We start from the raw sequence: 12930 nt of genomic DNA, 5'->3' as shown, positions 1-12930 counted from the left end.
GAAGACACTTAACTGTTTCATTAACCAAAAAAATGCAAGTTAAAATTACACAATTACCCCAATCAAATCAGCAAAGGTTAAAAATGGCTAATACAAATCCTGATGAATACGTAGTTGAGGGAGGTACTCATAAACCTCTGAAAAGCAATCTGCTATATTATCTATCAAGTCTTAAAAAATTATCCTAATTTTTCACTTAATAACTAGCTCATAGTCTCAGATTGTTAAATGAATTAATTCAACTTTTAGAAAACACCAGTTAAAGAGAAAATTAGTATTTATGTTCAAGGCTGTAATTGTAGCACATTTATACTTGCAAAAAATTGGGGTATAATCTAATGTTCAACCCTTAAGGAGTGGTTGAATTCATAGCTTACGATAAAGTCCTACGCAAATTTTAAAATCATGTTCATTAAGGGGTTTCAAGATACGGGAAAACATGCTGACATTATAAAATCTTACAAAGTTAACAAAGAACAAAGAGTACCAGAATTTTTTTTTTCTTTTTTTAAAGTTTAATTTATTTATTTAAGTAATCTCTACACCCAACATGGGCCTGGAACCCATGACCCTGAAATCAAGAGTCCCTTGCTCTTCCGACTGGGCCAGCCAGGCCGGCGCCCCTAGAATTTTCTTTTGTTTTCTTGCTGGTTAAGTTTTGATAAGAGAACTGAATGTAGAGAGCCAGCAAATAATTGGTAATAAAACTATAATAATCACTACTCTAGTCTACAATCAAAACTCAATACATAACGCTCAGAATACTTATGTGCAATTCATTATATATTTTTTGTATCCTACACTATTCGTTTTTTGTTGCCCTTGGTACTAAAAAAAGGAAGCAGGCAAGTTTCGGTGTTGTGGTTGTCATAGTAATTTAAGAATAAACACGCATGTTGAAAGTCTGTCACTCTGTATCTCCAGCACCTAGACAGTACCTGGAACAGAACAGGAGTTCAAGAAATATTTTTGAGAGAACCATCACCGAAAATAAATCTTTCAGTTCCAGCTTATCACCTCAAAATGAAAGAGGTACATAAAATAGTAATAGTCATAATTTATAATGTTTTGAGTGGCTACAAGGTACGAGGCACTATGAAACATTTTACCCGCCTTATCTTTGATCCTAATAATCCTCCTCTGAAAAATTTACTTTTCCCATTTTAAAACCAAGAAACAGGTTCAAAGATGTTAAGGAACTAGCCCAAGGTCACAACTAAGCTTCAACTCAGCTCTTCTGGCGCCTAAATATATCTAGACAAGACACGCTGTTTCTTTTCAATGATCAGAAAGGGGCAGGTTTTTCCTCAATGTTTTCTCTCCACAGTTCATTTAGGCTTCCCTGACTTCTACCCTGCCCTGCAACTACCCCTGGGAAGATCCAATCCTCACCGGCCAAGCCCCCCAGCAACCTCCCCTCCCCGCCGCGACTTCCTCGAGGGTAAAGCAGCAGGTGTCCACGCCTCTAGGTGGCAGCCACACTTAGAGGTGGGGCCCGGCCCCCACCAGGGGCTCGCCCATCCCCCTTCGCCGGTACCATCTTGGTTTGACTTTCCGGCCTCGCCTCGCGGATCAGGACTCACGAACTGAGTCCACACAAACTCCGCGTCCGCCCTTCGGGCAAGCCTCGGGGCTGCAGGAAAAGGAGTCTCCGCCCGGAGCGGCCGAGCGGAGACTGCGCGCTAGGGCGGTTTCCAAGACAACCGAGCGCGGGCCGCCCCCTCCCCGCCCAACACACACACCCTGAGCTCCTGTCTCCGCCCCCGGCGCCTCGCCGCTTCGCCCCTCCCCCGCGCCCAAGCTGGGACCAGCACTTCGGCGGGAACGGAGAGAGAGAGATGGGGTGTGCTCTCTCACCTCTCAGCGCCTGGTGCATGCCTCCAATGCCGCTGTACAGCTCCAGGACGCGCAGGGCCTCCATGCCCACGCCGCCGCCGCCGCCGCCTCGGAGCTAGGCCTGCCGGTTCCCATCTCGTCCTTCCTCCGCCCGCCCTGTTCCCTCGCCTCTGGTTCCGCGGCTTTTCGGTTCCCCCTCGCCGGCTGCTCCGGCTCCGAGAGCTTCTAGCAGCGCGAGGCCCCCGGGGGCTGGCAGGGGTCAGCGGGGGGACAATGGGCACAAAACAATACGGCCTCCCAAGTGAATAGCAGCCCGATTTACGCTCCATCTACCTTCTAGAGTGCATTCAGGGACCTTTGATGTCCGAAGCTCAGGAGACGAAATCTACCTTTGCCCCAAAGTGCATTCACACGGGTTAGACGCCAGAAAAAGTCGTTTCCCAGGCATACTGCTTTTCCGTCACTTGGAGCCTTAAGTGTCCAAACTTTACTAGCGTTAGTAACGTACCACGTGCCAGGTGTTGTGTCTGCTGGGGTTGCCGAGATAAGTCAGCCTTCTGCGAGCAGGTCCTGGAGTTCCAAGTACAGAAACCGGCGCCCGTGCAGCCGAGCCCCTGTGCCGGCCAGTTTCGGGGGACGCCTGCTGTCATTGCTAGTGGACTTCACTGTGTTTTAGCTTGGAAAATAGCCCCAACACAGGATCTACTGTTACTATAATGTAGAAGTACTTAGGCCCCTCCAAGTGCTAGGGCCTTGCTTCTCCAAGATGTTCCAGTGACCAAGTTTGTTAGAAGCTGGATCACAAAGTAAAAAATGGCCATAGGCACGAGAGGAAATGATCTCATTGTGCGGCGTTCTATTGTTCCCATTACCACCACACGTTAACTTGTGTTAGGAAAAATTGGAGAGTACCACTTGTAATAAGTTAATAACTGGTTTGTTAGAAACTTTCCACCTGTGCTAATGTAATACTATAAACAAAAGTAGGACTACCCTATCTGGATTATGGAAGGGATCCATTTTTCATCAGTTTCCTATGAAATTTTTTCCTTGTAAATGTGTATTGGTCTCTAAATGGTTTGTTTTTATTGGTCACTTACAGATAAGAAGGGTGGCAGAAAGATAACAGAAAACAGAATCTTAGCTCTGGCATTGCCAATGACTTTGCACTGAGCCTGGTTTCCCCTTCCTCAAATAAAAGGGAAGGAAGAAGGAGAAATGATTGCTGAGGGCCGACAGCTCTAAGATTCTATAGCTGAATTCCTTTCTGCAAAAGTTGAGTCCTGATTTGGCCACATGTTAGTTACCTGCTCAACCTGAAATTGTCTAGGGGCGACTGGGTGGCTCAGTCCTTAAGCATCTGCCTTCAGCTCAGGTCATGATCCCAGTGTCTAGGCTCAAGCCCTGCATCAGACTCCCTGCTCAGCGGGAAGCCTGCTTCTCCCTCTCCCACACCCCCTGCTTGTGTTCCCTCTCTCTCTATCTCTCTCTGTCAAATAAATAAATAAAATCTTTAAAAAGAAATTGTCTAGAAGACATTTTTAAAATCTGCTTTAAGCAAATGTACTCTTAAACCAATTCCATTTCTAACATCACACATATAATGCATGAAACAAACTTTTCGAGTATTTATTACATATTAGTACAATAAATAAATCAGTACATATAAAGGGGGCTATATGGGGCGCCTGGGTAGCTCAGTCATTAAGCGTCTGCCTTCAGCTCAGGTCATGATCCCAGGGTCCTGGGATAGAGCCCCACATCAGGCTCCCTGCTCCGCGGGAAGCCTGCTTCTCCCTCTCCCACTCCCCTTGCTTATGTTCCCTCTCTCGCTGTGTCTCTCTCTGTCAAATAAATAAATAAAATCTTAAAAAAAAATAAAGAGGGCTATATAGTCACAGTGATTTATATGCAGTCAACAACCTATATATATATATATATATATATAACATACCTAGACTCTGTTTAGCATTTACTATAAATCAAAATAAATATGAGCAAGGATCTTACCCTGTAGGGGAGAGACAGGCCAAAAATATGTGGAAGAGTTCATGGAAAATAGCAATCTCCTGAGAGGAAGGGATATAGATCCCCATCCCCACACAAGCTGATGACAAACTGTTCACGCTGATACTTAAGGGTCTTCACAATACAGCCCCAGACTTACTTTTCTTTGTGAACTCTGTTTCCTCCCATTCTTCAGCTCTGCTGCAAACTGAAATGGTCGGCATTCCCCTCCTTCATGCCTCAGTTTCCCTGCTTATGTTCCTTCTTCACGTTCCTTACGTTGCCCAGAAATCCTAGCCTTCTTCTAGACCCACCTGGTGCAACCTTCCTTCTAGACTCCCAGGCTAGAAATCCCGACTTGTTTGATTCCCCAGTCCACGCCCTGCCAGTGTTCTGTATTTCAGAACACTGGCACTAAATCCACCTGTTCCTATCATGAAATCCTTTCAGTTCTTCCCAGCCCAGTTTTTGCCTTATACACATCATCTCTTTGCCTAGTATTTCCTCTGTAAGGCTTATCCCATGTGATAATCATTTCAAGAATGAAAACTTTCTCCATAATCATAATGTATGACCATCTCCATGGGAGCATCTATAGATGTCAGGCCCCCTCGAATGAGGTGTACATTCGCTTCCAAACCCTGGCACAAGTTGCCAGAGCTGGGAATGCCACCATCAGGAGTAGTTGAGCAGGAAGGTAGGATGAGCACATATAGAGAACGTGAAGATATGTATTGATTACTCTTTCCCATAGTGAATCCCAAATGTTCTTACAGGTGAAAAAACAGCTTTCCAATCTTATAATTTCCCATAAAGTTATCCTCGATGGCATTTCCAATAGAGTTATATTCTAATCACACTCAACGCTCTTTTTGAAAATACAAATATTTTTAGGATATTCAGTGTATTTTCCCTCAAAACACAGAAAATGCACTTGCGAAGAAATCCAAAATGCTAGTCAACACCTGGCACCTACAACGCATATCAGAAATAATTAAGGAGCACAATGTAACACTAAAGGTATATTAGAATAACAAAAGCGTATCTCCATGATTTTAGAGCTCATTGTATAACTTGAAATCTAATGATATTGTATTCTTCCTCTCCTGGCTGTCATGTCACTGATCATTAATATCTAACAGAACTAAACAAAGCCTGCCAAATGTTTAAAATACTTTTGGCAATCACCTTTTAGTTTCCATGATCCGGGCCATTCTTTATTCCCCAGTGAAACGTGATGTGGATTCTTACACAGGCTTGCTGAAGAGAGAGAATACCCTGTTTATGCAAATTTGAGTGATGAATAAATTACATCCTGGTTTCACACAGAAAAAGAAGGGTCTTTATGAATTGCATGGAAAATAAAAAAGTAGTCATATGGGAATAAATTGGCAGTAAATGTCCTCAAGAAAGGAAATCATATTCAGAAGAAATTTGAATCAGAAAGGCCCTGAGAGTTCATCTATCACTCGTGAGCTCCCACTTATTCAAGAAGGCCTTTTACCACCGTCCTGATGCACCAGCATGAGGCCTCAGCTATGAGCTCCTCCGGGGCACAGCGTGCTTCACAGAGCCAGGTGTTTGTGGTGAAGAGCTTGAATTAGAAGAAAATCCTTCTTTATAGTCCCACCAAATCCAGTTCCTTTTAGATTTGCCCTCTGCATTGATTTGGAAGAACTGTCCCTCTTGAATAATGAATTTCCTTGTGGTTAAAACTGTGAGCCTGAGAGCCAGAGAGTGTAAACAGGAATGGTGTATCTGCAGCCTCCTAGCCGTGTGACTTTGGGGAAGTCACTTACCCTCTCTGAGCCTACGCACACATCTAAAATGTGTAAAAATAGGACATGTGGTTGCTACAAAGATTCAGTGAGAATTTAAAACACTTAGCCCCATGCCTGGCACAACATAAAAGCATGTTTAATAAACAGTATCCATCTAATGACATTCTCTAAGTGATGCATTCTCAGTCCCTTCAACTGTGTCCAATGGCGTGATTCTGACCCCTGGAATTGCTCATGCTCCAGATTGGTGATGCTGGTGTTAGGAGCCATAACTGAACACTGGGCCCTAAATGAGGTCAGGTCAGCATGCTCCGGAGTGGTGTTTATAGCCATAGACCTCTAAGGACCCTAGGGGAGTTTGTGGGAGGTGTCCGGGAGTAGCCTGGGCTGGGTGTCTGCAAGCCAGAGGCATGACTAAGGGGCTGCTGAGCCTAGAAGCCCTGGCAGTAAGAAAAAAGACAGCAGCATACATAGACAGCACCTCACTCAGAACTCCCACAGAGACCAGGGAAGCTTGAAAGGTGAGTCTACGGGTCTGGCAATCTTACAGGAAACTTGTGAGGGACCTCACCCAGGATGCACAGGATGCCTGAGTCGCTGTGACTAGGGGTAGAGTAGGGAGAAACCTATTAAAACCATCCCATCACTCATTGACTCCTTATGTGCCAAGCAGTGAAGAAATACTTAATTTAAAATGGTTTATATGTGTAAAAATCTGTAATCTAAGCCATTCAAGTGCCAATAATAAAGAACAACTTGATGCCTTCTATCCCCTGAATGTAAGATGATTTTACCAGTTCTATTGATTCTCCAGAGCTACACTGTCCAGTAGGGTCACCACCAGCCACATCTGCCGATTTAAGTTTAAAGTAGCTTACTTAACACTGAAAACTCAGTTCATTAGTCATGCTAGGCATGTTTCAAGTGCTCAGTAGCCACGTGTGGCTGGTGGCTTCAGTATTGCTCAGCAAAGAGAGGGCATTTCCATCATCATAGAATGTTCTATTGGACAGAGCTGCTTGAAAATCAGCCTCTTGGGTGCCTGAGTGGCTCAGTTGGTTAAGCGACTGCCTTTGGCTCAGGTCATGATCCTGGAGTCCCGGGATCGAGTCCCACATCGGGCTCCCTGCTCAGCAGGGAGTCTGCTTCTCCCTCTGACCCTCTTCCCTCTCGTGCTCTCTATCTCTCATCCTCTCTCTCTCAAATAAATAAAATCTTTAAAAAAAAAAAAAAAGAAAAGAAAATCAGCCTCTTGAAGTCATGACCTTAATGGGTAGCCCATCAATAAATGAAATGTTGAAGTGTGCAGTAAGTGCTTAATTATTGTACTTGGAACACTGATTTTAAATAAGTGCCACAAAGATTTAGAGTAAAAGGAACTCCCACAAAAGCAAACCTTGTAGCCCAACACTTCTGTTCTTCCTCTGGTGTCCGGTCACCTTATTCACAGACTGTCACAAAAGAAAAGACGCAGGAAACAGCAGGTGTGTTCTATTAATGGCATAACAAGCTTCCAAGAGAAAAAGAACAGATGGAAAATGATGAACTTCACGATGTCTTGAAGGAATGGTACTTTTGTGAAGCATATTCTAGTGACTTCCGATTGTAAATATTATCTTACACTTACCTCAGAAGAATAAAGATTTTTCTGCTGAAAAGCATAGAAACCGTGCAGTTTGCCCTCTCAAAGTACTCAGTCACAGATTTTGACTTTGAATTTTCTCTTTCAGATTTTTTCCGAAATTTCTAATTTAAAGATGTTTGGCAGTAAATTTTAAAGATTAGATTTTAGTTCAATTAAAGATAGTGGGATTGTCTATCTTTAAAATGGCTCTCCTACACCCATGGAAATTTAGAGCTCAAAGAAATCTTAAGGACTGTTTCCCAGTGTTTTCCCTATATTTTTAAATATAGAACCTTTTCTTCAAACAAAATCTCATCGAGAATCAGGGCAGAGGGTGAGGTAGAGTGTGTGTGTGCACACACACACACACACACACACACATACGTGCACACAGATGTTCTGTTGCTGAAGCATGGATAGTAGGGGGCCCAGAAGAACACCAGATCATCTCCCCTGCCCTCACCCACCCCTGTCGCTGCCTCTAAGTGACCCCAGGCGACACTGATTTCACCCAATCTTAGTTTGACAGGTGAAGACACTGTTGAGATTCAGAAAGTTGAGGTAATTTGCCCCAGCCCACAACTAGGTGGAGAACAGGGAATTTTTACTCAGGGATCCTCCAAAGGCCTTTATAGCACTAGCTCTACCATAACTTAGTACAGAAGATGCTTGGCAGGTTGAGCTTTCCCATGCCTGCTGGGCCTCTACACCCGGAGTGAAAGCCGAGGGTCCAAACTAGAGCAGCCCTGGTCAATAGAATATATTACTTCCTGAGAACAGGTTGGCCTGAGGAATGAAGGTAACTTTTGAGCTCAAAGAAGGTAACATGAACTGCTCTGACAATGTGTTTTGTAAAGGCTAGACAAAAAGGTTAATTCTGCTTCACAAAAGGGAGACAACTTCAAAGACTCACAAATAAAACTTACAATTGATTGTCAGCCCAGTTACTCCTACAAAGACACCTTGATGCTGTTCAAGGAACATACAGTTCTTAGAATAAACGAGGCAATATGAATCCCGCTTCTAATACTTTCTTCATCTATGAAACAAGGGTATTATTTGCTAGCAAGGTAACTGGCTGCATTTAATCAATAATTAATTGATATATATGGAGAGAGAAAGAGAGACAGAGAGAGAGAAACTCCGGTGGTGTGCCTAGAATAATAAATAACTGGTTTCCTTCCCTATCTCAGCAACTTCCCTATCTGAACAACTCATAATGGAAGATAAGATCCATTCTTTTCTAACAATCACATACAGAGAATTATTTTCCTGGGATGCTTTCAAAAAGGGTATATTACCAAGAGACTAATTTGCATATTCTCTAATAAGATGTCTTTCCTTATTGTTTTCTATTACAGCCTTCATTTTTTCAGGTGGGAAAACAAGACCCATGATGGGAATAGAGGAGATAAAAATGAAAGAGAGCTGTTATTACTTTGCTCCTGTTCTCTGCTAATTCACCAATCATTCAGAACTGTTTGAGGTAACTAAATCCCCCTAACCAGATCCAGCAAGGCCAGGAAGAGGGAAACACACGTGCGTGCACACACATTCACATACACCCTACAGACACCACACACAAACACACACGCTCCATAAAACCCCCCATTCTTCTTCATAAACTTTTTTAATTGCTACAGTTGTCAGTACTAACAAACTAAAATGCAGAGAAAAATCAAATAAAAGGATTTTTTCACCCTACCCTTGCTAGTCAGGTACTAGTCTAGTTACCAACAATATCACTTAGGCATTCTTACAGGGTCCAATAGTGATAAAAATAACCGAAATGTAATAACATTATTACTAGGTCTATTCACTCCATAAGAAAACAATGCAACTTCATGTTTACTTAAAATTGTTGAAATTGTCCTTACAATCTTTCAAAGTCACTCCAGTAAACATTATACAACGTAAGTACCACTGATCCCCGCAAACGTTCTATTTACACTGGGAATGCCCCAGAGGCCATTAACCCTGCTATTACAGAGTTACCCTGATTCCTGAAGATCAAGACTGAGTCTCTCATTCCCATCTAAGGTAATCACTGCGGAGTTAAAATATAGTACAAGTCTCAAAGGGATTTGTTCTATGTTTAGTCATTCAGAGAATACAGAATGACCAAAATAGACTATATTTCAGTGGATGGCAAAGTATGTTTTAGTAATAGGACAGTATCAATCATAAATGATAATGTAGGCCTGTAAGTTTCAAAGAGCTTTATGAATGTTTAAAATGCTCATAAACCCATTTAGGCCCTATCAGTTTTTCTTTTTTAATATTCAGGTTTTGTTTTTGTTTTTCTTACAAAGAATCAAAAGGGGAACATTTCATGTGATGAGCTGTCACATAAATCAATATTCTCCAGGTGAATAGATTTATTTACAAGTCACAGAAGCACTTTTTTAAAAGAAATCAGGAGAGAGCACCAATTTAAAAAAATCTGGAAGGTATCAAAGAATAAATGAAAGGGAGAGTTGGTATCTATTTTGAGGGGAAAAAAATCACATTAGGAGTTAAAAATCATTCTGGTTAGGAAAGAATGTCAGGAATCTGCATGGCCTATCCCTTTTACTCCTTTTACTGCAGGGCTCACTCCAAGAATAGGGTGGGAAAAGAATGCAACCCAGGGTAGTATTTACGTCTCCTTGCAGAGTTCACAGTTTGCAAACCCAAAAACGTCAGACTGCAGTTCCCTCATATTACTTGTTCCCTATAGAGGTGAGACAGTACTTTTTGAAAAACAATGTTTTTATTATCACCAAAAGTCAAAGAGACCTGATAAACATAACATCAGAAATGCCCAGAATGGGCGCCTGGGTGGCTCAGTCGTTAAGCGTCTGCCTTTGGCTCGGGTCATGATCCCAGGGTCCTGGGATGCCTACTTCTCCCCCTCCCACTCCCCATGCTTGTGTTCCTGCTCTCACTGTCTCTGTCTCTGTCAAATAAATATCTTAAAAAAAAAGAAATGCCCAGAGTAGTGAAAGCCCAATCCAACTCTAAGAGGACCATTCTTTCCCTTTTTGCACAACTAATAAAATATTTATGCCCATCACACATAATCTGGAAAATGGGAAAATATATTTTAAAAGAAAATCTTAGGGGTGCCTGGGTGGCTCAGTCGTTAAACGTCTGCCTTCAGCTCAGGTCATGATCCCAGGGTCCTGGGATCAAGCCCCACATCGGGCTCCCTGCTCAGCAGGAAACCTGCTTCTCCCTCTCTCACTCTCCGAGCTTGTGTTCCCTCTCTCGCTGTGTCTCTCTCTGTCAAATAAATAAAATCTTTAAAAAGAAAAGAAAAGAAAAGAAAATCTTAAAAATCCAAAGAGATAACCATAGCTAATATTTTAGTATCTCTCTCTAGTCTATGCACTAACTATATTTTACCAAAATCATAATCTTATTGCATTTATGTTTTATACTCTGGTTTTTTTCCCATCTGACATTTTATCATGACCAGTTCTGCATTTCTATCAAAGGGATATATCACTTTTCACATGTCATCTTCACCTTTTCCTGAATTTTCTAAATAATGCATGCTAATTTGGAGGGGTAAAGCAAATTACAAAAGTAAAAAAAAAAGATACAGCTTCCAAAAAACCTTGATTCCACCCTCATCCTTAAAAATCATCCATATTCAACGGTTCGCTGGATATCTTTCCTGCCTTAGTAGTTTCTGTAGTACATAAACAACCACAATTTCTTTTTCTAGTCTCTCAGTATTGAACATTTGAGAGGATTCAGATTTTTTTGCCACGTGAACAGTGCAATGAAATTCTTGCATATGCAAATGCTCTGATGTTGTCATCAGCTAGATAGAGTCTAGAAGTGGGTATTACTAGGTAAGAGACATAATTATTACCTAAGTTCTTGCATTTCCAAAACGATTACGAGCCCACCAGCAGTGGCTGAGAATGCTCACCTTCTGTATCCTCATGAACAAGTGTTGTCACTTGAAATTTTTGTCTATCTTATAGGCCAAAAAATTAGTGTGTTATTTTTTTTTATTAACATCAAGGGTGAATTATCACATGTTTATGGGACATCTGTAATTTTTTCTTTTGTTAGTTATTTGTCATATTTGTCCTTTTGCTACTGGGATAATATGAGTTTCTGACTGCATTACCGCAATTTTATTTTTGTTGCTATAAAGCTGTCAACCATGTGTGTTGTAAAAATGCCTCCCAGTTCATCAGTTTCCACTGGATTTGGTTTATAATATTTCATGACACAAACGTATTTAATTTTCTGCAGTCAAATATACAGTTTTCCTTTGTCATTTATCCGATGCCTTTTTAAGCCTAGGAAGTCCTATACTTAGAAAAAAAAATGAGCTAAATTCACCTGTATGTTATTCTCTTCCTTTATATTTCATTTTTTAAATCTATTTTGATATGTTATGCAAGGTGAGGTTTTAAACCCAACTTTTCCATAAATACCTAGATTCCCTTCCACAGTGGAAGGGAATACTTCCTCGTTCACACAGTATATTCTAAGGTAGCATCATCCCCATGGCGGCTAGCCCTTCTTGGGGTATGTCTGCTCTTCCTGCTGGCAAACCACATAGGCAAATACTGGAACTTGTAATACATTTTCACACCTACTAGGAACCTCCAGAATTCCTCTTCTTTTGCAAACATTTCTTGGCTATTCCTTCCAGTTCTAAGCTCATTTGGATATTTGTCCCTGATTTGGTACCAGTTACCCCTCCCACCTTCTTTTATTGTAAGAGTAACAGAACATTAGATATTCCACAGAACTAGCTTTAGAAAGAGTGATACCAGGGGCAGTCTAGACTCTTTCAGCTTTAGAAGGGAGCTTTTTAAAATTCAAGTTCATCTTGATGCTTCCTTTCTTTTTTGCTTCCAATTTATTTTTGCGTTATTTTTTTAAATAAGCTCGACGCCCAAGGTGGGGCTTGAACCCAAGGTCAAGAGTTGCAGGCTCTTCTGATGGAGCCAGCCAGGTACCCCTTGATGCCTCAGATTTAATAAAGCCTTTTTAAACCTTGATAACACACACACACACACACACACACACACACAAACACACACACACACACACTCTTTGCTTTGTCTGAAGTAGAGCTCATTGCTCATTTCCCTCCTTTCCAGACCTCCTTCCAGTTTACCATCTTTGCATCCACTTTGATACACCATGCAGCCTGTTGCCACACTAAATCCTGTTTAAATTACAGTGTTGCACAAAATTTAGAAGTCTCTTTCTTTCTTTCCTTAATTGGCTCAAAGTTTACAGGTTCAGGTCATCTTTCCAAGTATCATCATCTCCTCTGAGCACATCCCCAGCTATCTGGAAAGAAAAAGAAAGAAAGAGACAAGGAGAACAGGGAAGACAAAATGAGAGTAGAGGAAAGAAAAGAACACTAAGGTATAAGGCACCTGGCTTGCCTCATACCTTATTGTTCCCATGTATTTATTTTAAAAGTCATCAAATAGAAAGTATTTCAAGAGTAAAAAGTAAAATATTCCTCTCGTTTTTCACAATTAGGAACCAAAATACAGACCTTGTTTTTTTTTTTTTAATTCAGATTAGTGCCAATGTTTTATTATGATGATGACTTATTTTTAACCATGGGCAATTGTAGTACAAAATTCTAATATTTTAGAAGCCCCCCCTTGGGTGGATGGATGCATAGATGGGCATTTAGTCATTATCTCAAGG

The 12930-nt window shown here is 41.5% G+C and overlaps 1 protein-coding gene across 11 annotated transcripts in view; it reads right to left on the bottom strand.

Moving 5' to 3' along the window:
- Positions 1-12930, bottom strand: part of TRDMT1 (tRNA aspartic acid methyltransferase 1) — a 73268-nt gene that overhangs the window by 54250 nt on the left and 6088 nt on the right. For 3 of the 11 annotated variants that reach the window (XM_028114069.2, XM_028114070.2, XM_028114071.2), the window contains exon 1: positions 1858-1970. The exons of 1 other annotated variant lie outside the window; for it this stretch is intronic. In XM_028114069.2, the coding sequence (XP_027969870.1) occupies positions 1858-1921 (64 nt within the window). In that variant the 5' untranslated portion in view covers positions 1922-1970. Of the gene's footprint in view, positions 1-1537; positions 1599-1857; positions 1971-5031; positions 12352-12379; positions 12559-12930 lie in introns of those variants that run through there. 7 more of the 11 variants (XM_028114075.2, XM_028114072.2, XM_088025796.1 and 4 more) reach the window with 7 other exon arrangements.

This window comes from Eumetopias jubatus, unplaced genomic scaffold (assembly GCF_037043125.1).
Source record: "Eumetopias jubatus isolate StellerSeaLion01/CBP00866 unplaced genomic scaffold, mEumJub1_p1.0 scaffold_8, whole genome shotgun sequence".
Taxonomy (NCBI): domain Eukaryota; kingdom Metazoa; phylum Chordata; class Mammalia; order Carnivora; family Otariidae; genus Eumetopias; species Eumetopias jubatus.
Note: the sequence above shows the minus strand (reverse complement) of the source record. Positions and strands in the feature narration are given on the sequence as shown.